Below are 22,174 nucleotides of genomic sequence, written 5' to 3'. Positions count from 1 at the left end.
CCGCGATCTCCTTCTTTCGGTCACTACCCAAAGCTCATGACCATAGGTGAGGGTAGGAACATAGATCGACCGGTAAATCGAGAGCTTCGCCTTCTGACTCAGCTCTCTCTTCACCATGACAGACCGGTACAACGCCCGCATCACTGCAGATGCAGCACCAATCTGCCTATTGATCTCACGCTCCAGTTTTCCCTCACTCGTGAACAAGACCCCAAGATTCTTAAACTCCTCCACTTGGGGCGGGACCTCATCCCTGACCCGGAGAAGGCATTCTACCCTTTTCTGAATCAAGACCATGGTCTCAGATTTAGAGGAGCTGATTCTCATCCCAGCTGCTTCACACTCGGCTGCGGATCGCTCCAGCGAAAGCTGAAGATCACGTTCTGATGAAGCAAACAGGACCACATCATCCGTAAAGAGCAGAGACCTGATCCTCAGGCCACCAAAACAGATGCCCTCCACACCTTGGCTGCGCCTAGAAATCCCTTCCATAAAGGTTATGAACAGAATCGGTGACAAAGGGCAGCCTTGGCGGAGTCCAATTCTCACTGGGAACGAGCCCAACTTACTGCCGGCAATGCGGACCAAGCTCTGACACCGGTCATGCAGGGACCTAATAGCCTGTAACAGAGGGCCTGGTATCCCATACTCCCGGAGTACCCCCCCACCCCCACCCCCCCACCCCCCCACCCCCGAGGGACGCGGTCAAACGCCTTCTCCAAATCCACAAAACACATGTAGATTGGTTGGGCAAATTCCCACGCACCCTCCAGGATCCCCCTAAGGGTATAGAGCTGGTCCAGTGTTCCACGGCCAGGACGAAGACCACATTGCTCCTCCTGAATCTGAGGTTCAACAATCCGACGGACCCTCCTCTCCAGAACCCCTGAATAGACCTTACCAGGAAGGCTCAGGAGTGTGATCCCCCTGTAGTTGGAACACACCCTGCGGCCCCCCCTTTTTAAATAAGGGAACCACCACCCCGGTCTGCCAGTCCAGTGGGACTGCCCCCGATGTCCACGAGATATTGCAGAGCTGCTTCAGCCAACACAGCCCCACAACATCCAGAGCCTTAAGGAACTCCGGGCGGATCTCAGCCACCCCTGGATTTTAACAAAATACACACAAAAAGAGACTTTCACCAACTCCTGGAATCCTTCTTGTTGTTTTCAAACCAAGTTTTGCCTAAAACTAATATTTTTTTAAGCTGAATTAAAGCTCATATCAATGCTTTCATGTTTTTAAAGTGCCAAGTCGCCTATAATTTGTAGCTTTAGCAGATTTTATTGAATAAGTTTAGTCTTTAGCTGAAGTTTATCTGTTGAATCTTACCCTGAGACTTAACTTTTTTACCTTTTTTTGTTACTTATGGTCACAAACATAGCTGCACACCAAGGAATGGCCTTTAGGCATTTTGTGAGACTGTCAGATTCAGCTGACAGGAAGTGGCTGGAGGTAGCAGCGGTTCAGCGGGACTTCACACAGCTGCCAAACAAGAAACCCAAGCTTTTTTTAACCAGAATAATACCACACATCCTCTATTTGATGGCAGTAATTAATTTTTTCTGTCTCTTATTGAGTTTAAATAGTTATTCAATGTTCCACACATTTAAATGGGAATGGGTTTTCAGGTTCCTCGATCATCACCAGAAGAAATCCTGACACTCCAGCAGATAACTGTGTGCAAGGACCGTTTTTTCTGCATCATGCTTCATATTTTGTTCATGTGAAACAAAGCAGACTTTAGATAGACTTGTTTCATAAGTTAAAGGAAATTCTTCATGGTCAAAACCAAACCCTGAGGTTCCTCACAGAAGGTTTCACGACGAGAAGGAAAACAGGTCATCATTCCCTTAAAAAGCCAGGAGGCAACAGATTTGTTTGGGATGTTTTTCATTTTCCCCATTTGTTCTTGTTTTTCTCAGAAAACCAGTCACTGATTTCTAAAGCAGGAACAGATTTCAGAGGTGTCGTGGTCCGCTGAACCCCCAGAATCTTCCAGATAGGGCTGAAAGCAGGTGAAGGGAACGTCACCTGCTCTTTCTAACCGTCATCTGTCATGATGGCTTTTCACAAACCTGTGTGTATTTTAGGAGATGTGATAAATTGCGAGCTATAATATAACACTCCTCTTCAGTAACCAGGTCGGGCTGTGATTCACGGTGCAGCACAATGCAAAAATGTAATTCCGTTATACTTCCAGCACCGGGAATTCTTTCTGCTTTGTGGGACATCTGGATGCAACGTGACGACATGGAGGGGAGGAAAAAAAATTACTCAGCAGAGTTTTTGTTGCTTTATTACCATTCTCTCTCTCTCTCTCTCTCTCTCTCTCTCTCTCTCTCTCTCTCTCTCTCTCTCTCTCTCTCTCTCTCTCATTCTCACGTGCCACAGCGGGGAGCAGCAACGATACCCCAGATCTCTGCTACAGAAACACACTGAGCAATATTCGTCACTACACGAGGCCTCCGCTATTTCTGTCATTGAAGAATTCCTTTTAACGACGAGTGGGGAAAAGGAATTAAATAAAAGAAGTGGATTGTTTATCCTCACTTCCTCTCCCTTTTCAGTTCCCCGTCTTGCCCAAGACTTCGGCTTTTGCCTGTAAGAGTCATGACATGACGATGAGCAGTGGGTGGAAATGGTGAGTCAAGTTTTTGAAGTGTGTGTGTGTGTGTGTGTGTGTGTGTGTGTGTGTGTGTGTGTGTGTGTGTGTGTGTGTGTGTGTGTGTTATATGGGCCATCATGCCATGAGCTGAATACTAGAATACCAAACATTCTTGTTCCATGTAGGATTTTGGCAGCTGCGGGTTTATTGAATGTGACGTGACTTGACTCTGTTGTTACTCACAACACGGAAGCTTGTTCCAGAGTTTCATCCAGAGCCGCATGTTAAAACATGCCACCAGAAATCCCAAAGAAATCCTCGATAGTTTCTGCTTCCTTATAACTGATGGGCAGGATTGGTTAAGGGAATAAGGGTGATATTTGCCATTGCCATCTCTCTTGGATGTTGACAGTTTTTGTTTCCTCTTTATTTCCATTAAAAAAAACAACTCTTTGTTTCCACCATGTTACATCTGTAAAGTGACATTTGATATCAGTATCATTTGTTTAGCCGAGTGTTGTGTCTACAGTAGAGGAGAGGAAACCGTAGATAGGAAAGAAGTGAAGGAGGAGTTAAGCTTGGTTTATGCTTGACGCATCAGCGAGGTCCGCACGGCTCCGCGCGGCAAAATTGTGTCATTTTAACAACCACGCCCCTCCACCGCATCTCCGCACGGCCCAAACTTTCCGCACCGTGCACCTAGGAAATTTTCTAACCACGTGGACGGTCGGACGCGGAAAAACATGGCAGACTGGCAAGAACTAGTACGGCAGAGGTTCGTAAATACAGACATTTGTATGATTCAGCTCTCAAAGATCACCGTGATCAAAATGTTGTTAATAATTCTTGGAGAGAATATCTGTCGGAAAAGATGAGGACCCTGTTAAAAAATGCTGGAATGCCATGTTGTAAACAACAGTAATTTTTACTTCTACTATGGTGTAGTGTTGGATGCATGCCGTAGAGCTCCATGCTGCCCCCTACAGTTTGGGAGAATATTGGCTCACTGCAGAGACGAGCCGCATGAACCATAAACGCTGCGAGTTGTGAAGCGCGTTCCATCCGCGAGCCGCATCACCAAGCGGAAAGTAAATGCGTCAAGCATAAACCAAGCTTTAAGGTGGATGCCTGATATTGTTACATGTGACGCAAGTTCGAATAAAGCTTGGAAAAGAAATTCTTGTCTACTCGTGCCACTGTCTGACACAACTGCTGACTATAACACAGAGGACCAGATTAGAAGAGCAAGATCGATAGGCAGATTGGTGCTGCGTCTGCAGTGATGCTGGAGTTGTACCAGTCTGTTGTGGTGGAGAGAGAGCTGAGCCGGAAGGCGAAGCTCTCGATTTACCGGTCAATTTACGCTCCAGTCCTCACCTATGGTCACAAGCTTCGGTGATGACCGAAAGAACGAGATCACAGATACAAGCGGCTGAAATTAGTTTTCTTCACAGGGTTCCTTGGCTCTCCCTTAGAGATCGGGTGAGAAGCTTGGTCTTCCGAGAGGGGCTTGGAGTAGATCTGCTCCTTCTCCACATTGAGAGGAGCCAGTTGAGGTGGCTCAAGCATCGGGTCAGGATTCCTCCTGGACGCCTCCCTGGTGAGGTTTTACAGGCACGTCCAACTGGGAGGAGGTGTAACGGATAATCCAGGACACGCCGGAGGGACTGTGTTTCTCGTCTGGCCAGGGAACGCCTTGGGAGCAGGGAAACAACAAAAAATGTTGGATAGTCAAGGTCAAGGTCAATTTTATTTACAGAGCGCATTTACAGCAGCAAAGCTACACCCAAAGCACTGTACAAGGTAAAACAAATCAAGGTAAAACAGATCAACAATAAAAACCTAAAATAAGATGAGCACACAACAGTCACAATCTGTAATAAAAGCTGTTAAAAACTATTAAGATGCTCATGTCAACCTGCATTAAAAGCCAAATCAAAAACTGTGTCTTAAGAAGGGATTTAAAATGCTCTAGATTCTGTGTGGTCCTGATGTTGAGAGGTAGCTTGTTCCAAAGTTTGGGACCAACCACAGAGAACGCTCTGTCGCCGCGAGCGAGTCTTGTGGTGGGTTTTTGGAACTGTTGAAAGAGCTTCGGAGCTGGACCTCATAGTTCTGGCAGGGACGTAAGCGGACAGCAGCTCAGAGAAATAAAATGGGGCCGGGCCATGAAGGGATTTAAAAACAAAAAGTAAAATTTTAAAATGGATCCTGTAAGAGACAGGAAGCCAATGGAGAGAGGCCAGAACCGGGGTTATGTGGTCCCACTTGCTGGTTCCAGTCAGTCGGATAGTGGCCCTTAAGGACCAGGATTGGACACCGCTGGCTTAAATAATCTACATTTGCCCAAAAGAAGCACAGATATGCCAGCTTGAGGGCAAGTACTGCCAAGAAAAATCACATTTCTCCTGAACAACAGCTGGCTCAGTCAAGTTTACAACAGAGCCCCTGATGACAAAACTTTGGCTTTTGTAAAATAAGTAATTATGTATAATTCCCCAAAATCCTTCAGCCTCAAAATGCAGATCAACTTCGTTTCTCTAAACTTGTCTTTACATGCCTGTCTCTGTTCCTGTCCTGCTTTCGCTCTGTAAAGACTTTTGGCTCATTGTCTGCTTGTGAAAAAAAAAAAATTCCTCATGGAATGGAGTTCTGTTTCCTGCCATTGTTGTGATCTGTTGTTGTTTTCACAAAAAAAGATGCATTGCCCTCTGAAATGTTATATTTTGTGAATAATCAAGGTTTACTGAAATGTTTTTGTGTAAAAATCTGTATCGTTTATTGCTTTGGTACCAGTATTTAGAAATTTTATTGAAATCCAAACATTTCTTATGGATTTGGGACTCACTGTGTGTCACATCTGCTTTAAAATTTGAGTAAATACTCAAGAGTAAATAATGCTTAATAATATTTCAAAGCCACATATCTGTCCACTAACTTTAAATCCTTAAATCCTGCTTTAAGAATAAAAGTACTCAATGCTAACACTTGTCAGGAGAAACCATCAGTTAAAGGCAGAACGTGCTCTGAATGATCATTATTAAGCCAACTGGCTTCAGAAAAGCATTGCATTCAAAGAATAATCCTTTAATATTTGTAAAAAGTATAACTTTTGCTAATCAAACTTAATAAGAAATTCTGTTTTCTTGCCATTTATTCTTGTATAAATCTATTTTAAGAGTTATATTAAAATTAATGTGTTTAAAAAACTATTTCAGTGAAAACAAAGACAGCTGTTCTTTTTAGCATCTATTGTTTATTCTTTACTGAATCCTGGTGTTCCACTGGTTTTAATATCAAAGAGGAATTCCAACCTGCTGTGCTCAGAGAGGTGAGGTGATGAATGATGGTCTCTCTGGGAAACATCATCATCCTCTAGAGCCTCGAATCAGGAAGCACCTGTTGAGCCGAGCGAGGAGGAAGGCAGAGCCAGGACCCGAGTCCCGACAAAGGCAAACCTCATTGTGTCCCAGTTCTTCTCATCAGCCACGTGAACAAAGAAAGGGACTTTCTCAACAGGAAGTGACAAAATGAAGTAACATGCTGTAAAAATGCAGCATGACAAAAAGTCATTGTTTAGTAAAAGAGTCACAGCAGAAAAAAAAACTCTTTTGTCAAATATATTAAGAAAATAATCATTATTTGGGGTTATAATAATTCCAATGTGCTTTCGGTGTTTTATGAGAAAATGTTGCATTTCTTGGATAAAACAAATGTTTGCAAAACTAAAAAAAAAAGCTAAATAAATAACACATTAGAATATTGTTATGGCTCTCATCTGAAAGGCAAATGTTTGTGTGTATGCAACTTTTGGAGCTACCCTGATTCAAGATGGCCACCACAGCATATCAAACGCCCATATCTCAACGTTTGATTGTCGCCTAGCAACCATGACAGCGCTAACCAGAGGTTAGAACTAAACTTAGAGGCAAAAAATGAAGAAATACTGGACCTGTCATATTATATAAAATTTTTCTTATTATTTTTGACAAAAAAATCAATCTAAAGAAAAAATGTGCCAACAAAAAAAAAAGCCTAAAAAGACAACCACTTTAAATTACTTATTTTTTTACGACATAATATAAATACTAACATTTAAAACAAATCCTCTCCAACTTCATCTGCCTTCAAACCAATAACAAAAATCTTCTGTTTGGCACCAGAAAGACTTCTGGGATAGCTTTTGAAGATATACGGATAAACCAGACTCGTCCTCGACTTTCGGCGTAATCAAGGACACACGCATTTGAAGATGCATTTTGAGAGTCCTTCAAATTCAGACAGCCTTGTCGCTTCACTGTGATGCAATTGTTCTTAAAATATTAAAAGGTTGATTTATTAAAATATTAAATACTTGAAAGGATGTAGACCTTGGATTGAAACATACCCAACACTGCGGATGTAGAGCTAGAACAGCTTGTAGCAGAGGCTGAGAGTCATTCACAAAACATACTGAGTGCCAACAGATCATACAACATCCTGTGATGTCTGGTGACAGTGTGCATATGCTCAAAATGTCACTTTATTGACCTTGATTTGAAACTCTTGCATGAAAGTCAGCGAGAATTTTGAATTCATTCAAGGAATGGCCGGCCTGTAATCTTCCTTTTTTCCATTGTTCCATTGTTCCATTCCATTCCATTTATTTGATAAAGCACATTTAAAAACAGCATGTGAGCTGACCAAAGTGCTGTACAGGGGTAAAAACTTATAAGGTTAAATGAATAATATAAAAGAATAAAACAACTAGAGCATAGCACAAAGAACCAACCAAGAGAAGTCAATAAAATCAGTAAAAGAACAGTGTAAATAAACCATTGATAAAATAGCTAGGCAGTAAGAGCAAGGGAATAAAAGTAAGTCTTTAAGTGAGACTTAAAAACCCCAATGGAGGAGGAGAGTCTGATATTCAGCGGGAGATCATTCCAGAGTTTTGGAGCGCAGACAGAAAAAGCTCGTTCACCACGGGTTTTGCAGCGTTGACGGGGAATCTGTAGTAGGTGTAGGTCACCTGAACGGAGAGTCCTGCCTGGCACATAAGGAATGAGTAACTCGGATATGTAAGGAGGTGCTAAACCATTCAGCGCCTTAAAAACAAACAATAAAAATTTAAAACGTATACAGTAGTGCACAGGAAGCCAGTGAAGTCTTGCTAAAATTGGAGTGATGTGCTGCCGACAGCCAGTATTGGTCAGAAATCTTGCTGTCGCATTTTGTATCAGCTGAAGGCGAGATAATGCGGCTTTTGAAATGCCAAACAGAATTGCATTGGAGTAGTCCAACCTTGAGGTGATGAAAGCGTGAATGGTTGTCTCGAGGTGGCGCCGATTCAGAATGGGTTTTAGTTTGGAAAGACGTCTCAGCTGATAAAAACATGATTTAACCATGTGATTAACATGAGGGTCCGTTTTTAGAGCCACATCCATTTTAATTCCAAGATTAACAATTGTTTGACTAATTTTAAAAGGAAGAGCAGAAAAATCAGGAGCGGAGGAAGACGAGCCATTAGGAGTAAAAACAATAAACTCTGTCTTAAAATCATTCAGCAGCAGAAAATTTGCTGACAGCCAGTCGTTAACCTCACTCAGGCAATCAAGGAGCAGCTGGATGGAGGTAAAAGTCTTCAAGGGAGCATAAATCTGGCAGTCGTCCGCATAAAGATGAAAGTTAATGTTAAACTTCCTGAAGATTAGTCCCAGTGGAAGAATAACCTTTAAAGGAGCAACGGTATCCATCACCATGAGACAGGCTGAGTGAAAATCATGCAAAGCATCGTCCGGATTGGTGTAAAATAGGGTGGAGGCCAGCAGTTCAGTGAAAGAAGCACAAAATCTATCAGCTGTAGTAATAACCCGTGTCTGGCGCAGCACCACAGGCCTTTTACCTAAGCTTACCGGACAATCAAAATCAAACAAAACTGGAAAATGATCAGAAATGACAGTTTCGTCAACAGACAAATTATTAACATTTATCCCATAAAACATCACTAAAGCTAAAATATGAGACTGGTTATGGGTAGGAACCGACACAACCTGCTTAAGACCAAAAGAATCAAGTGTATCAGTAAAATCTTTCACAAGGGGCTTGGCAGGACAGCAAACATGAACATTAAAATCACCCATAATCAGGGCTCGTTCGTATTTTGTTGTTATTTCTGCCAAAAGTTCTGACCCTTCTTCAATGAAGTCCTTATTGAATTTAGGGGGGCGATAAACAAGCACACATAGGACTGGATGGGTATTACCCAGTTCGAAAGTAATCAGTTCAAAACGATTGATGATGGTGGGGAAGGATACCATCTTGCGGGGGATATTCGCTTTAAAAATGGTCAGCAATCCTCCCCCGCGGCCTGAAAGCCTGGGAGAGTTCAGCACCAAGCCCCCAGGAGGAAGAAGTTCAGTTAGTAGAGCCGACTCACCGGGGGGGATCCAGGACTCCGTAATACAAAATATGTCCAGGTCTTTATCAGAGAAATAATCCTTCAGGATAGCGGTTTTATTTCCAACGGAGCGGGCGTTAAGCAGAGCAAGCTTAACGCGAGTCGGAGCAGGAGAGAGCTGCAGATCCAAAGTGGAGGCGGAAAGGTGTCCAGCGAAAGCGTCAATAATCAAGTATATAACGAGAACAATAAAGGGAAAACAATTAGGTGGCATCATGAACTTAAAGGTGTGAAACAATCAATGCATTTACAGCGGTCCCTAGTAGGAATGAATGCCTTGTAAGTTGTACTAGGGGGTGGGGGTGGAACCACTAGTACACAATTTCCAGGAACCAGAAGTGACCAAAATCAGAGCTGAGCTTAGAACTTGGAGTCTTATTTCCTGATATTTGAACATCTCACCTCTGATTGGCTGACAGTAACACAACTCTACCACAGACTCCAATTGCTCTGCAACTTTGATGTTTTTTATCCAAAAATAACACAAGCCTGGAGGAGTTCTGCTGAGTGGTGAAGTTGCTAATGCTAACAGTTAGCTTCTACTAGCGGGGATGTACTCTACTATTCCCTGGATGCTAAAACAACAAAAGCCTTCCCTGTCGCGAGTCAAGATGGGTGAGTCCATGAACGTTAGTGACAGTGTGACGTAGATCTGTCACTGTCTATTTTCTATCAGAAGCAAATTCATGAGATATGTGTAGGAGACTATTTTCATATTCAGTCTGCATGAAAAACTCAGAGAGTGACTGATTATAAATCCAATCCAATCCAATCCAGTTTATTTATAAAGCACTTTAAAAGACCCAGCACAGGAACAAAGTGCTGGACAGAAAGTACATTAAAACAATTGACTAGACAGAAAACAGCAAAGATAAATAAAACACATGATACATAAAATTAAACTAGCCCCATATTAAAAAATAAAAACTTGATAAAACTTGATAAAACCGCATTTGAATCACCTAAAACAGCTAAAATAAAATAAAAAAATAGAAACCAACATCTCACAAGGTATTAAAAGCCAGGGTAAAGAGGTGTGTTTTCAGGAGTGCCTTAAAAGCAGATAAGGAACTGGCCTGTCTTATCTCTAAAGGAAGTTCGTTCCACAGTTTTGGAGCTGCAACAGCAAAAGCACGATCTCCTCTAAATTTACGCTCAGTCCTGGGTACAATCAGGAGCAGTTGATCAGCAGACCTGAGAGAGCGGGAGGGAGTGTAAGGCTGTATCAGATCAGAGAGATAAGAGGGGGCGAGGCCATGAAGACCTTTAAAAGCAAATAAGAGAATTTTAAAATGAATCCTAAAAGAAATGGGCAGCCAGTGAAGTGAAGCTGAAACAGGGGAAATGTGCTCAAACTTTCGAGTGCCAGTTAAAAGACGAGCTGCGGCATTTTGCACTCTCTGTAGCTGACTAATACATGATGCACTGACCCCAATGTAGAGTGCGTTACAGTAATCCAGCCGAGTGGTAACAAAGGCATGGATCACTGTCTCAAAGTGCTGCCGTGAAAGAATTGGCTTTATTTTTGCCAGCTGCCTGAGGTGAAAGAAGCCAGATTTTACCACCGCCTTAATCTGATGTTCAAACTTCAGATCACAGTCCACTTTGACCCCCAAGTTGGTGACAGTTGGTTTAACAAACTGGGCCAAGGAATCTACAAACACATTGGGTGTCTCAGTAGGACTACCAAAAATCATCACCTCAGTCTTTTTATCATTGAATTTAAAAAAATTCACAGACATCCAAGCCTTTATGTCGTCAAGACACTGTAGTAATGGCTGTATGAGGTTTCTGCCTTTTTTCTTTAGAGGGACATAGATCTGACAGTCGTCAGCATACAAGTGGAAGGCAATGCCATGCTTTCTCAATATAGAACCGAGAGGAAGAAGATACAAAGAGAAGAGGAGGGGGCCTAGAACTGAGCCCTGCGGGACACCACACAAGAGCGGAGCGGAGGACGACACATAAACAGAAATAAGATTTCAAAATCATCATTAAAACAAGTCACTGAGGTGGTCCGACAGGTCATTCTCTCGGAGAGCTGGATGAACGCATAATTCAAGTGTTTTACGAGGAGACCAGGCTCTTTAAAAACATGTATTTTCAAATAATTAATCCTATTACTGCTGGAAAAGGATGAAAACAAGCTGACTTCTGTGTTTTGACTAATCAATTGAACCTGTAGTAACAGAAAAAGAAAATTTGCTCTGTTGTACTCGTGACCCGGTGACACCAGCGGACACATTACACACTTGCACGCCGCATCAGTGGAGTCCTGTCAGCCAGCCTGCAGGCTTCTGCCTGCCGGCCTCCCAAACGCATTAACTGATGCCACTGATGGACTGGAGCAATCCTGTTAAGAGTGACACAAGTGCATGAGCACAGACCATTCATGTGTGAGGGGGAGAGAGGGAAGGGAAGGACAATAATGTTATGAGAGCACTTTGAATGAGGAGCTGGTTGAAAGAACATCTTGTTTATTTGACTCGCGTGGGTTCCAGTGTTTTGATTTTTGTTCATGATCAATGGAACCAGGGCTCAGAAATGGATGGTGGGCCTTCCCGCTCTATGGTGATGTCACAGGCCCAAATTAGACCAGACCATATGGCACACTGCCTGCTGACACCTCTAATCCTCCAGCTGATCCGTAGACCAATCAGATCAAAGGGATTTCAACTACTTTGTTTGGTATAATTTGTTTTTTTTATAATTCATCTCTCTCTCTCTCTCTCCTCTCTCTCTCTCTCTCTCTCTCTCTCTCTCTCTCTCTCTCTCTCTCTCTCTCTCTCTCTCTCTCTCTCTCTCTCTCTCTCTCTCTCTCTCTCTCTCTCTCTCTCTCTCTCTCTGTGTGTGTGTGTGTTTTTTGTCCCAGTTATCATTCATGCACAGTCATGCTGCAGACACAGCATGATGTAACGCCTTTCAAACATGCGTTGTTTTGTGTGGATTGATAAAAACAAATTTCGACCATGTTTAGGACATTTCTCCTTTGCTTCAGGCATCACCGATGATGAATTTGGCGTGGCTTCTGTTGGGTTAGGAGTCACATTCATCTTAAACACTCATACATCTACATCCAAACACACTCCCAAGCTCTGAGTGTGTGTCACACTAACTGATTTTGTGTCATGTTCGTGCAGGAAAAACGGCGTTTAAACCTGTTAATTCATTTGGAGGATTAGGCTTATGCATGCAGAGGGATGTCATGTTGGTTCACTGGGCTATACATGGGACTGGGCGGAAGTTAGAAGTTGCTTTGGTCAGCTACGTCATCTGATCTCTTCCAGAAATTCACCACGCCACTGAGTACAAGGAAGATTATTCAAAAGCCTTTCATAAATATCTGGGTTTTAGAAATTTACATCTACGGCAGCTCTGTTTAATTTAAATGTGATTCTCAGGTCAGCATCAATAAACTAATAAAATCAAGACATTTATCAACATTACAAGTCGTGTAGTAAATTAAAAGTGCAGAAATGAGAGAGAAAGAGCTCTTTCAACAGCCTTAGTTTTGAGAAACAGAGATTTGTTCTGCTTACACTAACAAGCTAACCGCGAGTCATGAAGGAGCTTGTTGCAAAGTGGGCTTACAATTATTCTAATGGCAAAAAACTCTTATTTTTCTATGCAATTTTTTGTTTTACAATTGAATATCTTTAACTTTCACATGTTGTGGTTTTCTGACAGAATTAATGTGAAAATCCACTAAAGAGAGCCACAGAGGCTAGCTTCACGTTAATAGCCACCAAACTCTACATAAATGACAAGGTATCATGAAATTTATGGTGGTGTAACAGCTTTAAAGTATTGTTTGCCTATGAACTGCTTAATGTTTGGGATTAGATTAGATAGATTTTAGCTGACCCCACTGTGAATAGCCATTAGCTTATCTGTTTGATCTTCATTTCTGGAGCTAAATACTATTGTTTTATTCAGGACCACTTTAACCCTTTAGCATTCCAGCATCCCACCCATGGGACAAAACCCCATTGTGTTAATTAAACCTGGAAATTTAAGGGGTTAAGTATATCACTTCAAAAGACAGAGAAAGGGTAACAATCCCATAATAGAATAGAATAGAATAGAATAGAATAGAATAGAATAGAATAGAATAGAATAGAATGCGTTGATCCCACAGTGGGAAAATTCACTTGTTACAGCAGCACAAACACTTAGAGAAGATGAAGAAGAAAATAATAAGAGAACAGGTAAACACACAATAGCAATAAACTATTACTGTAACCTTCAACCACTAAAAACAAAGAATAAAAAGAAAACTTGGATTTCCAGAAATATGCAGCATAAACACACACACTGTAATGTACATCCAGAATTGCACAAATGTTGAACCAAAAGTCATTTTCCCCCTCTCCTCTGACACAGAACTAGTCTGCATGAGATATGGCCTCAAGGTCTCATGCATTTGTTATAAACTGCTTCTTTCCAGCTCAAGAGAAGAAGGAAGAAAGGACTCTCTCCTTTTAGTAAATCAAAGAACTCTATTTTAATAAAGCTAATCAAACAAAGTCTTAGTCAATAAATAAGATGTGAACAATCTGTGAAATCAAAATATTAATTACGTTATTATAATCCTATAGAATATAAGAAGTAATAAGACTTTAAATGTTTCCACTAGGACTGATCTCATGTAGCGTTAAAATACATGACACAATGCTTTCACTGATCCAATCAGAATCTGCCAGATCTGATGGAGGCGGGGTTTTGGTGGTGTTTGGTAAATCTGTCAACTTTTCATTCGACCATAAACCAAAACATCCGAAGAATAAAACTATGCCCACGTCATCTCTAACGCCTGTCATGGTCTGAGTCTGCGTCTTTCCCCATGTGTCTCCTAATGTCCTCCATCCCTCTTTAGATTCCCCTTTTGTGTCTCTTAGCACCCTCATGTGTCCTTTGTCTGCATCTTATTTATGTGCCTTCTGTTTGTAGCCTTTCAGGTCATCCCCAGCCCCTCCAGTTGTAGCTACAGCCTCTTTCTCCCCAGCTCGGTGTGTGTGTATGACATTCCCCAGCTTTGTGTGTGTGTGTGTGTGTGTGTGTGTGTGTGTGTGTGTGTGTGTGTGTGTGTGTGTGTGTGTGTGTGTGTGTGTGTGTGTGTGTGTGTGTGTGTGTGTGTGTGTGTGTGTGTTCTTCTCCAGTCAAGTCCGGTGTCCTCCCCTGCTCCTTCCTGCTCCTCCTCCCTGATTAGTTAGTGCCTTCACCTGGTTCTCTCCCCACACACCTGCAGCTCATCTGCCTCCTATTATGCCCCCGTCTATAAAGCCCTGTCTGTTTCTCATTCTCTTGTCGGTTCATTGTTGTTTGTCAGCGTAATTTATTCTGTCAGTCTGCCTGTTCTTCTGGTGTTTTTGGATCTCCTGATCATTTCCTGCCTTTTGGATTTATTTTTATTTTTGGACTCATCCTACAATAAAAGGATTTCTTTATATCAACTCCTGCCTCTTGTCATCCTGGGTATCTGCATTTTGGGTCCAAACAGTCCTCTCAATGTGACAACGCCAGTTCAAAGCGTTCCAGAGAAGTTGTCAGAGTGGCCAATCCGTAACTTTCCTCTTCAGGCAAAAGAACCAACGACAGGCTGGATAAAATCTGTTGCTGTTCCAACTGCTGCAAACAGTCCCTTTCAGAATAAAAGCTGAAACAACAGACCCAGGTTTGGGTCTCACTAGATGCCAACAAAATCGTTGTGACCCGGGAGTATCTCAAGACTGGTGGTCGGCTGCTTCTACAAGCTCCGGCTCCACAAGGTCAAGCTGGACCTCTACACCTCCTGATCTAGACGGGGACTTCCGCTCAGGGTATGTGGACCGACAAATGGCGTTGAATGTGTTTATGAATCTCCTAACCAAAGCTTAACGCGAAGACATCACCTTCAGTTCCCATCAGAACTAATCATTTCTTCGGATTTGCTGGTTCTGAGCAACATTCCACATCACACCATTCTCCGTCTCATTCACCTTAGTTACACCACACATTTAGTGTTAAAGTTAGTCTAGTTTAATTTTTTTAGTAATAAATTTTTAAACTTTTAAACTCGACTCTCTCTCTTCTGTTGTCTCTGAATTAATACGAAGCTGTTATCTAATCCCTGCAATAAAAAAAGTTCCAATCTTCTGGTTAAAATAACCTCACAGATCCATAAGGTTGATTTCATATTTACTATGGAATCTTTTGTCTTATGGCTTATTAAATAACATGTAATTTGAATCATTACATTGCACTGATGTCACAGGATAATGCCAGTATACACTCTTACTGCAGAGGGGATGAATGACCTACGGTAATGCTCTATTTTACATTTGGGATGTCTCAGTTTGCCACTAAAGGAGCTGTCCGTGGCCTCCACAGTGGAATGCTGTGGGTGGGAGGGGTTTTCCAAGATGGAGGTCCTCTTCACCACCATCCACCTTTCACACATCTCCTCCACTGAATCCAGTGCATAGCCCAGAACCAAGCTAGCATTTTAAACTAGTTTGTTCAGCCTCCTCTTGTCTTGGTCAGAACTGCCTGCACCCCATCAGACAACAGCAGAATGAATAACACAGCATAATATAATATAATATAATATAATGGTAAATGGCCTGTATTTGATATAGCACCTTCTAGAGTACTGGAACCCCTCAAAGCTCTTTACAACACAATCAGTCATTCACCCATTCACACACACATTCGCACACATGTGGATGAGCTACAATGTAGCCACAGCGGTCCTGTGGCACAATGACGGAGGCGAGCACTGGCAAAACCGGTCCCTCCGAACACCACCAGCAGGCGAGGGGGGTAACATGTCTTGCCCAAGGACACAATGACAGCGACAAACTGAGCGGGGCTCAAACCTGCAACGTTCCGTTTTTGGGGCAAGAACTTAATCCTGTGCCATCGTCAACCCATCATATCATATCATATATTGCTGAAATGCAAGTTGTTGTTCAACTTTTCATTCCAACTTTATTTATTCATTCTCAGCTAAGCTCATTTCATGTTTCAAAAAGATAGAAGGAACTAAAATGCAGCCCTGATGTACAATGTCTGATTTGTTTACCAATCTTAGCATATTTATTTTAGTTGTTCATGTATTTATTCAACTATCCATTAGTTAGTTAGTTTATCTTTGATGTTACAGTGTATTCTCAACTTGGGAATCTTTTTTCTGTGTTGGGTACACTAAATCACATTTAGTCCCACAACAAACAACATGTCTGTGTTTGTTTTGTATTGCTAACAGGTTGTGTTCATGGATCATATCAGCTGCCGCTGGTCCTTAAACACAGGAGCAGTGAAAAGTCTGGCTGCAGTCAGACAGACCGGGTTTCTTCCCTTTCCGGGTTTCTTCCCTTTATTTACCAGAGCCGCCCGCGGGCGGAGTCACAGCCGAGTCATGGACGTGGGCGGGTTTTTCCTGCGAGCTCGCAGCGTCAATGTCCATATATGGTTCGTGACGTGACGCGCCGGAGGTCCCATTCACATAAAACTCCTCGGCCGGAATCCCCTTAGAGGAAATGTAGTCACAGACGCACGCAGGGCTTTTCGCTCGCTCGCTTTCCGGACGAATCCACTTTATTCTCTTTTAGGCAATAACAACAACTCTTCATCAGAAATGAAAGTCTCCAGCATAGACTGCCGGCGGCTGAGGAAAATCATCAGGAAGGAGTGCGGAAGCTGCCTTATTGTGGATTGTCGACCTTATTTCTCCTTCACGAACTCCAGTATTAAAGGTTCTGTCAACGTCAACCTGAACTCTGTGGTGGTCCGGAGGTCCCGGGGCGGACCGGTGCCTCTGCAGTTCGTCATCCCGGATGAGAAAGCCCTGTATCGGCTCAAGGAAGGGAGCATATCGGCCATTGTAGCGCTTGATGATCGGACGTCCCACTGGCAGAAACTGAAAAAGGACAGTGTAGCGCAAATAGTCATCAACACCTTGTCACATCTGGCGAGCGGGACAAGCATCTGTTTCCTCAAAGGTGACAGTTAAGAAAATTCAGAATGTGCCTAATTTATTATAAAGGTGTAATAATTCACTCGGTTAAGATTGGTTTCAAATCGAATTGTTGAATTCTCCAGTTTTTGTTTCAGAGGTCAAAGAAAAGATATTTTCACAAAATGTGGGAAAATATAGCCTAATTATATTATATACAGTGTTATTTATGTATCTAATTTACAATAACACGTTTCAAGACTATGGTCTAATATGATTGTCATTAAAGTGTTTCGGGAGAGATTTTTCTGCGTGCGTCAGTGGAGCGGATGAGTCAGTGCTGGAGAAACGCAGCTAAACTCATGTTGATTTAGGAGAAAAGATGTAGAAATCTTAACCCCTCGTGTAAAAAATTCCTTTATAGATTTAAAAAAAGTTATTTTGTGGGTGACTGTGATAATGTAGCGATACCTCCTCCGCGTGCCACTTGACCGTTCTCAGGAAATTGGCCTTAATCGGATTAGTGCGCGCTCCTGTAGTTAATTACGCGTCTATAATCAGGTTATAAATGGTATAATCCCGCTTTACCGTTTCACAAGACGCGCGCGCCGCTGTGTGTTGTAGAAAACAAGTGATTCTATTTAAAAATGTGTATTCGTGACTTTGTGTTTCCTGCTTCTCTCAGGAGGATACGAAAACTTCCACTCTCAATACCCTGAACTTTGCACTGAGGTGAAAACCACTGACCAGAGCGGAACTGAAACCGAGAAAAGAGTCAACAGCGACAAGCTTTCTCACCACAAACCAGATTACGATCAGGTATGGAAACACCCTGATGTCTCCCTCAGCCTCTCCCACGCAGCCAGCGCCTCTGAAACAGTGATGTTTCAGTTTTAACTCTTAAAAACGCTGAGAGCAATCATCAAAATCTTAAATGAAAGGATATTCTCCGACCTTCCCAGACCTGTTTTTATATGTGGCGCAAAAAGAAAGAAAGAGAGCACTCTGTGAGACCCCACAGAAAACAGGCTTTCATCTCTGACCTTTCCTCTGTCACCTGCAAATAGAAAGCATGAAGCAGCTTCAGATCTGAAAATACATTTAAGCTGGTGGCTGACACTGTGACACCTATGGCTTTTAATAAAAGGGGAGAGCCATTCCTCCATTTTCCCGTGCACTTAAATGAACTTAATGCTCCACAGATGCAGAGTTTAGGACAATGGGTGCTTTTTCTCAGATGCATCAAGGCTGGCGCTCTGGTGTTTTGTCTTGTCAGAGATCCATGTGTTCCAGATCTCAAACGCATTTGACTCATGTTTTCTCTATCCCCCCCCCCCCCCCCTCTCTCTCTCTCTCTCTCGGCACACCAGGGTAAACCTGTAGAGATCCTGCCTTTCCTCTACCTCGGTAGTGCCTACCACGCCTCTAGACAGGACTATCTCAGTGACCTTCACATCACGGCCTTGCTCAACGTGTCACGCAGGGACCTGCAGCCGGCCAAGGGCCACTTTGATTACAAGTGGATCCCGGTGGAGGACAGCCACATGGCCGACATCAGCTCTCACTTCCAGGAGGCCATTGAATTTATAGGTGAGTTTAAGGGAACACTCGCACAGCGTGTCTCTTCTTGCTGTTTTGCTTTGGCGTATTTATAAAATCACCTTATCCAAGTCATCAAAATACACAAGCTAAGTTAGGGAGACGGCTATTTTTAAATAAAAGCTTCTCTAAACGGGAGTCCTTTTTATAAAAACCTGCTGCCATTCACAAACAGAGTAAGGAACCGTAATCAGTTTAACTTGATGACAGCCTTCAATCCTCCACCGCATCCGGTCTCCTCTGTCTGTCAGGATTTGCTCACTTACCTCGTTTCCTTCAGATCTCCTTCCCTCACCCCGCAAGGTAGCTTCATTTGTACGACACATCTCACACACAGAGGCAAATCATCGTGCTTTCCGTTAGCGAGAATAGCATGAACATTAAAATAACGTGACGGCTTCATTAAAAGGTGGGCCTTGAGGCCATGTGCAGCATTTTAGCTAAAAGCAGCTTGACCCTGTTTGGTTCTGACCTGCGGTCCTACAAGATGACTGCTTCCTAAAGTCTAGTTTATGCTTCTGCATCTGCTTCGGTGCGGAGACACGCAGCGCCATTATCCGTCCATTTGTCGGCTCTCCAGCAGGCTCGCGAGGACAGACGGAGTCGAGCCCACTCTTCTAAACGCAAGCTTGTGATTGGTCAGGATGCCACTTTTGTCAAAAGCACTGCCATCGCGCCCTCAAAAACACAAAGAAAGCTGAAGATATCTAGCGCATGAAGTAGTGGAGGAGAAAGAGGGACAAATTTGTCTGTGGTAAAAAGTCTCTGAAATACAAATAAATAAATAAACACAATAGTAAATGGACCGGATACATGACAGAATGCCCAAGAACAGCAATATGCCCTCTGTTGTCCTGGCGGGGGATTGCTCCCGAGGAGATGAAGAAGTCGGAGAGCAAATCGTCGCTGTCATCGCGTTCCTTGTCTGTTCCTTGTGGAGCTGACGCAGAAGCATAAACTAGGATCTCTGATTGTATTCTGGCTCCATGCCATTGAGAGATTTGTAAACTGGTGAAGCACTGATGATCAGTTCTGTAGCTTGCTGGTAGCTAGCGAAGAGATTTGAGAACAGGAGTGATGTGCTCGGTTATCTTGGTTTTTGTTAACACTCTAGCAGCAGCATTCTCAATAAGCTGCAGTTGTTAAAGACGCTCCAGTGCTGCCATCGCCTCTCACGCCAAATCACACACCAGTCCGGGCGGGGTCAGTCACTGTGACAACTAGGTGAGCTGTTTGTGTTTACTGTTGGAGGAGTTTCAGGGCTGACTGACACACACACACTGTTATTTATGATTATAGGGAGGAGGATAAATACTAGCTGAACAATATGAGGACATGTTTGTTTGCATGTAGGAGATTAGTGATGGACCTGGGGTCAGCAGGGCTAGCAAATGCTGTGCAGAGGAAAAGAGAGTGTGTAGGATAATAGCAGCAGTAGCAGCAAAGGTATACACAAAAGGATCATTATAACCAGGCAGAACTGAGAGCAAAGCTCACCCACGAGCAGACTGGCTGATGGGTGGCAGCTATTGTCGGTATTGTGTATTGTTTGGAGGTGCGGTTTCTGCCTAAGCTCGTCTATTGCATAAAGGAGCTAAGTGTTTCAGGACCAGGTTTAGCCCACATTCAGATAAGGCCTCCAAAATTCATCAGCTTCACCATTAGACACTCAGTTTAGAACCACATTGGTTGCATTAAAATCAATCAGTAAATCGGGGCAGCGACTGACTGACTGACTGACTGACTGACTGAGTGAGTGATGTAATCCTGCAGAGGAGATAATAAATATTATCGACATTAGGGATGAAAACAGCGGCTGAAGCATCTCTGGCCAAATGATGGTCATTAAAACACCCACAGCTGTCTGTCTTTTTGCACACTACCTTCTTGAGAAGTTCTTGATTAATTTATGCATTTCATCAAAGATTGACTCCGTAAGTGGCCCTCGATGTTTCTGTGATAGAGACAGACCAGTAGGTGACCGTTGTCTGTGCTGGACGCAGGTTACACCTACAAACGAGACCATTTTTTGAATGAGACGTGTAGGTGTTTGCAGTGCATCTTAGAATCAATGAAATCCTGAAACATCTTAAGAGAGCCTATAAAACCGATGAGCAAAAGTAGATTTGTGTGCAGATGATAGAGCACGCTGTTAAGCACGTAGGAGTGCAGCAGCTCTAAATTAGGACTCACACGTGTGCCACATAAACGTGGCTGCTGCATAGCACCCCCACAGCAGAGCAAGAGGAGGAGACCTCAAGAGCAGCTGTACTGTGTGTAACTACCAGTTTCAGATGTGTTTTTGTGTCTAACGACAAATATGTTTGTATTTTTGTGTCCCTGTTTGGCCTTAATGCCTTACCTTCATGCAAGGTGTTTGCTAAATGTACTGATTAGGAGTGTCCAACTTTTGACACAGCAATCTAATGCACCTTTTGGCTCTTGCAACCTTTTTAATGTGGATTGACGTAAAAAAAAATCAAAGATTATCAATAAAACATATTCCTGTTTTTATCGTTCCAGATCACATAAAGCAATCCGGAGGGAAGGTTCTGGTGCACTGCGAAGCCGGCATCTCACGCTCACCCACCATCTGCATGGCTTACATCATGAGGACCCAGCAGCTGCGTCTAGACGAAGCCTTTGACATCATCAAGCAGCGTCGGGCGGTCGTTTCGCCGAACTTCAGCTTCATGGGCCAGCTGCTGCAGTTTGAGTCTGAGGTCCTGTCCAATGCCCCAGCTCTCGCTGTCACACCCGAACCAGCCACTCCTTGTGTTCCGGAGTCTGCCTCGTTTTTCGCCAGTGACTTTTCCACCACCTTCAGCACCAAAAACTTTGAGCCGCCCGTGTTCACCCTCCCTACCTCTTGCCTGCAGTCCCCGGTCCACCACCAGTTGAAACTGAGCCCAATAACTGCACTGCCTTAAAAAATGAACCGTGACTGCTTGTAGTCTTACTTGAAGATTTAAAATAAAAAAAATTTTAAAAAATGATGCTCTCTCTGTGCCTGGTGTTGAAACTGGCACTGCAGAAAGGACTGGAGATCAGCAGCAGGAGTAGTGAAGAGTCTTCACCCCACATAACTTGAAGCCTGTTATATGTTTGGGTTGCAGAAATCAATGCTGGTTCCTCGTCTTCTGAACTGCAGCTCTGAAACAACACAGCACAGTGGTAAACTGCAATATACATGCCTTAGGTTATCATTGCAATTGATTCACCTATTCACAAACACAGGCAGGCATTTAAACCTAATTTATTTGAAAATGATATTCTGTTATTTTTTCCAATAATGTGTAAATTAATGTGTTTAATAAATGTTTTCATCACTAAAAATGGTCAAGCTGTTTAAATTTTTTATTTTTTTTTGTGTGAACTTTGAAAAGTCAGGTCATTTAAAAAAAATTGATATGTTAAAATTCTTTTCAAAGTAAAATGGTAAACGGGGACTCAACAGTGACACCTGCAGTGGCTCCGAGTGGGCCTTCATAAATAGACTCAAAGGATCTCATTTTCCTAAATAAGAGTCACTAATAAAGTTAGACTAATGCTTCAATCAGTGTTGCATCAAGCTACAAAAACAAATCTGGTG

At 42.9% G+C, this 22,174-nt stretch overlaps 1 protein-coding gene across 1 annotated transcript; it reads left to right on the top strand.

Annotated features, from left to right (window-relative positions):
* The first annotated feature begins 16,542 nt into the window (after positions 1 to 16,542).
* dusp5 (dual specificity phosphatase 5) lies at positions 16,543 to 21,920 on the top strand. The gene is made up of 4 exons (XM_015967585.3): positions 16,543 to 17,029; positions 17,669 to 17,802; positions 18,354 to 18,573; positions 21,106 to 21,920. Exons 1-4 carry the CDS (start codon positions 16,666 to 16,668, stop codon positions 21,510 to 21,512), a joined length of 1,125 nt encoding a protein of 374 aa, XP_015823071.1. The 5' UTR covers positions 16,543 to 16,665; the 3' UTR covers positions 21,513 to 21,920.
* Positions 21,921 to 22,174: the final 254 nt, after the last annotated feature.

This window comes from Nothobranchius furzeri, chromosome 4, assembly GCF_043380555.1.
Source record: "Nothobranchius furzeri strain GRZ-AD chromosome 4, NfurGRZ-RIMD1, whole genome shotgun sequence".
NCBI lineage: Eukaryota > Metazoa > Chordata > Actinopteri > Cyprinodontiformes > Nothobranchiidae > Nothobranchius > Nothobranchius furzeri.
The sequence above is the reverse complement of the archived record's forward strand: the minus strand, read 5'-3'. Positions and strand labels throughout refer to the sequence as shown.

Excerpts from the sequence above, each read along its gene's own strand:
- dusp5 (XM_015967585.3), top strand. The coding sequence starts at position 16,666 with ATGAAAGTCTCCAGCATAGACTGCCGGCGGCTGAGGAAAATCATCAGG. Across the intron at positions 17,030-17,668 it reads AAGCATCTGTTTCCTCAAAG|GAGGATACGAAAACTTCCAC; the intron begins GTGACAGTTAAG and ends TGCTTCTCTCAG. Across the intron at positions 18,574-21,105 it reads GGAGGCCATTGAATTTATAG|ATCACATAAAGCAATCCGGA; the intron begins GTGAGTTTAAGG and ends TTATCGTTCCAG.